The 4,576-nt window shown below is 46.9% G+C and overlaps 1 protein-coding gene across 1 annotated transcript; it reads left to right on the top strand.

Moving 5' to 3' along the window:
* Window positions 1-1,126: 1,126 nt before the first annotated feature.
* LOC130888155 (40S ribosomal protein S18-like) lies at window positions 1,127-1,614 on the top strand. The gene has a single exon (XM_057791038.1). It carries the CDS (start codon window positions 1,156-1,158, stop codon window positions 1,612-1,614), a length of 459 nt encoding a protein of 152 aa, XP_057647021.1. The 5' UTR covers window positions 1,127-1,155.
* The last annotated feature ends 2,962 nt before the right edge of the window (window positions 1,615-4,576 follow it).

The following is a 4,576-nucleotide window of genomic DNA, read 5'->3' as shown; positions in this document are numbered from 1 at the left end:
TATAAGGACACTAATTGCCCGCCGTAGCCCCACCCAGCCACCATCATCACCTTCCAGGTTGGGATGTCAGTGTATTACCTTGGAGGGGGCTATAAGCATTCATTGTCCAGTTGTCTTCCACTGGTGAGAGAAACAAGGGGGAGGCCAGGACAGACTCAGGCTGTTCCACAGAGAGCTTTGACTGATTGTACAGAGCCCGAATGTCAGATTATGGGTCACATGAAAGGCATGAATCACAGCTCCGCTACAGACCTGTTTCCCTGATGGGAAGTGGGGTGAGGGGAGGGAACAAAACCGACTGATGGGAGGGCTCCACTCTCCGCTGTCAGGCATTTGTATTTGGTCCTGCAGCTCCTTCAGCTCCAGATTCTTCTCTGACACAAGAGGCAGCAAGGACGGCACCTGACCTATCATTTATCCAGAGCCCCAAGCGCACGGCGACCTTCAGACGAGAGCAAGACGTAGCTTCAGTGACATAGCACCCCAGCAGCAGCCAGTAAGTGATTGTAAACCGTTTTGCAACTATTAAGTGCCCCTTTGATGTTGCATAGAAATAATAATTTTTTAAAAGTCCCCTCTCTTGAAGGACCCAGTGATTCATTCTTTCTTCCCTTCTTTGCCCATTAAAAGGCCCTTTCCCCTGCACTCAGTTAAGAACAATAAAAGAATCGTCAGCACCAACCAGATCAAGGAGTGGAAAAATACGAGGCTTGATTGAAGCTTTTGTTCCCTTGCCTGTCTCTCTTAGCATTGATGACTGTGCTGCTGATGAGATCTTAGGAGGTCTCACTTGGGCCAGGCAGCTACCTAAGAGCTCTCCGGAAGACCCAAGCCATAGTCAGCTCCTTTTGCACACAGGGAAGCTGAGGCTCAGAAGAGAATATAAGATGGGAATAGACCTTCGATGGGCCAGTGCTAGCCCATGATGCACAAGGCCCTTGGTGCCTAGCATGAACCACATACACTGGGCATGGTGGCACTCTCTGTGATTCAGCACTCAGGAGATGCAGGCAGGTAGATCAGAGGTTCAAAACTGCCCTCAGTTACATGGTAAGTTCAAGGTTAGTCTGGGTTATACAAGATCCTGTTTCAAAACATTAAAAAATAAGAGGCTCTTCCACTGGAGGCCTACACGCCACCGATTGTGCCGCCGCCATGTCTCTCGTGATCCCTGAGAAGTTCCAGCACATCCTGCGAGTACTCAACACCAACATCGATGGGCGGCCGAAAATAGCCTTTGCCATCACTGCCATTAAGGGTGTGGGGCGGAGATACTCTCATGTGGTGTTGAGGAAAGCGGACATTGACCTCACCAAGAGGGCTGGAGAGCTCACGGAGGACGAGGTGGAGCGTGTGATCACCATTATGCAGAATCCCCGGCAGTACAAGATCCCAGATTGGTTCTTGAACAGACAGAAGGATGTGAAGGACGGGAAGTACAGCCAGGTTCTGGCCAATGGCCTGGACAACAAGCTGCGCGAGGACCTGGAGCGACTGAAGAAGATTCGAGCCCATAGGGGGCCGCTCCACTTCTGGGGCCTTCGTGTCCGAGGCCAGCACACCAAGACCACTGGCTGCAGGGACCGCACTGTGGGTGTATCCAAGAAGAAATGAGTCCCTGGGCCTTTGCTGTTAATAAATCGTTTATATGCCTGTGAAAAAAAAATAAGAGACTAACTATTTATAGTTATATAGGTTATATAGGCTGTCCTGGAACTGTATTCATTGCCCCTCCCTCTTCTCTCTCCATGTTAATTGCGTTACTTTCAGCTATGTGGAGATATGTGTCTGCGTGTGGGCATGTGCACGTGAGAGCAGGCGCCCAAGGAAACCAGAGGCGTAGGATCCCCCGGAGTAGGAGTTACAGACACTTGTGAGCTGCCTCTTTTTGGGTGTTGGGAACAGATCTCAGGCCTTATGTGAGTGCTGGGAACATGTCTCAGGTCCTCCAGAAGAGCCGAGGATGCTCTCCACCACTCTTCCACCTCTCCAGTTCTTTGCTCTCTTTTCTTTAGACAGGGGAGCCTATTAGTTTCCTTTGAAGCTGTTAGGCATTGTGTGCTAAACCTTATCTCACGGCACTTCTCTTTCAGGGGGAAGTATTGAGACAGGATCTTATTCTGTGGCCCAGGTGGGTCTTGAACTCATGACTCTCCCACATCAGCCTCCTGAGTGTCGAGGTTAAAGGCACCCAGTGCCACACCCATCTACTGAACTGGGAGCTTCTAAGTTGAGGAACCCATTTGACCTTCAAGCTGCTCCAAAAGATTGGCATGACTCCCACAGCCTCAGCAGTCTAGAGTGTTCTATTCTGAGTCAGCACGTTGCCCAATTCCATGTCACCTACTTCTGTTAATTCAACTTGTAAGGAAATAAAAAGTGCTATAAAAAAATCCCCGGATCTACCTGCTTTCCACATCGCTTGTTTATTTTTGCACCTCCCTTCCTGTAGTTATCCGTGTGTACTTAGGTTTTGATTGTAGGTATGCATTCATTTCTAAATATTGGTACAATCTATGCAATGGTTTATTCATCTTTTTATCAACTGACGTTATTTCAGACACTTTCCCAAAACTTGATAATCATATTTTTCTTAGACCATAAATGCCCTACTAGGGACACCATTGTTCACTGGCTTATGGGTCTCTATTTTTACCCAGTTCTACCTTGCGGTGACTGGTTCTATCAATATTATTATAATTATTTAAGCTTTAGTAGAAGCAAGCAAGTTATTCAGATTTCTGGAATAACATGATTTTTCCTTTCTTTCTTCTTCCATTCCTCCATCTTTTACTCCTTCCTCCCTTCCTAGATCACAGTTACTTCAGGTCGTCCTTGAACTCACCGTGTGTAGCTGAACATGACCTTGAACTCCTGATCCTCTACTTCCCAAGTGATGGAATTACAGACAGGGACCACCATGTTTGGTTGTTGTTTGTTTTTGTGACATGGTGTCTTTATGTATGTAGTCGAAGCTAGTCTCACACTTGTGATCCCTTTGCCTCAGACTCCCATAGTGCTGGGATTATAGGCCCACCCAGGCTCTATGGTATGTTTTAGAATACGTATGCATCGTGTCAGGCGCATAGGGTGAACATATCTATTTCTCCAAATGATGGATTAGTTCTTTGTGGGGAAAGTATTTCTTTAGCATATATTTGCCAAGTACTTGTATGCACCAACCTGTAGGTCAGACAGGGACAGGCACAGCCCCTGGCTTCCTCAAATATACATTTCTCTGGAAGAATCCAAAGGGACAAATGATCTAAAAAAAAATAGCCATGGGTTATGATCATGCCATACAAAGACGAAATGGGGGTGGAAAATAAGTGGGAAACTCACTGGTCTATTCCCTGGAAGCCACGTGCACACAGGATTTATGAGTTGAAGGACAGAGAGTGAGGGTAATTCAGGCCTTTAGAGGAAGCTGTGCCAATAAAGACTCGAACACAAAGCATGGGCAGTTCCTATCCCAAGCCAGCTAGAGATGCATAGAGACCACACAGAGAAGGCTATGATGCTAGGGCAAGCTCTGGCCTCCTAGCTCTGGGTTCTGTTCGGTGGTGGTCTGGCCCTTCTCTCCTACCCCCTGATTTAGCTCCCCAGTGGGTTTCTCTCCTTCCATTTTTAACCCTTTTCTTGTCTCCCAGCCACCAGCATGTCTGAGTTCTAAGTCATACAAACCCTGTCTCCAGTTCAGTTGAGAAAAGGAAGAAGCAGGACAGATGAAAAATCCAGGTACAGCCAGAAGAAGGGTTCACACAAGAGCGGGAGGGCCGCCTCAGCTCTGCGTGGCTAGGGACTGGCTTCGATCTTGTAGCCTGTACCCTCGCTAGCAGCTCTGGGTGAGGTCTTGTTTCTTGACCTGAGTGTCCTGGTGGCACAGAACAACAGAACTTTATAACATGAATGGTTGGGATCATGGGGATAGGTGGAAGGAGGTGGGGATCGATTAACCAAGCATAGATTATAGTCTCATCTCTGTGCTGGGAAGTGGAGTCAATATTAATCAAGACTCATATAAAATGAAAATGACATTCTGCTGCTAAAGAAGGGAGAATGCTGTACCAGCAAACAATGAAATGATGTCTATCTGTTTATACTTTAAGTTTGCAGTGAGCATCTTCTCTCTCACACATGCCTTTCTCATCCCAGATAGAATCTTGATATGCTTCCCACACTGGGCACGTCTTTCTTTTCTCTGCCTAGATGGCACTTTTCATTTCTACTCTTCAGCTCCTGAAAGACCCCTTTTCAGCAGCGTTCCTGGGTATCCAACCAAGGGGCCTTTGCCAATAATTTATACTCCACCCCCTGTCTATTTCTCCATAGCATTATTATAATCTGTAATTGTCTTGTGCCTCTCCATATTTACCTTCATCCTCTCTTACCTGTTTGTGAACCTGGGGAGGGTTGGGGACTCTGTCTATCCTGTTCTGCATTTTTTTTCCTAGTGTGTCACACACAGTTTGCAACATGACAGATGATCATCAAATATGCATGGTGTAAGGAATGAATGGGTGGATGTTAGTGTTCCCCTTCTTTGGGGGTTGTAATGACTCACTACATTACATCC

This window comes from Chionomys nivalis, chromosome 16, assembly GCF_950005125.1.
Source record: "Chionomys nivalis chromosome 16, mChiNiv1.1, whole genome shotgun sequence".
Taxonomy (NCBI): Eukaryota; Metazoa; Chordata; class Mammalia; order Rodentia; family Cricetidae; genus Chionomys; species Chionomys nivalis.
Note: the sequence above shows the minus strand (reverse complement) of the source record. Positions and strands in the feature narration are given on the sequence as shown.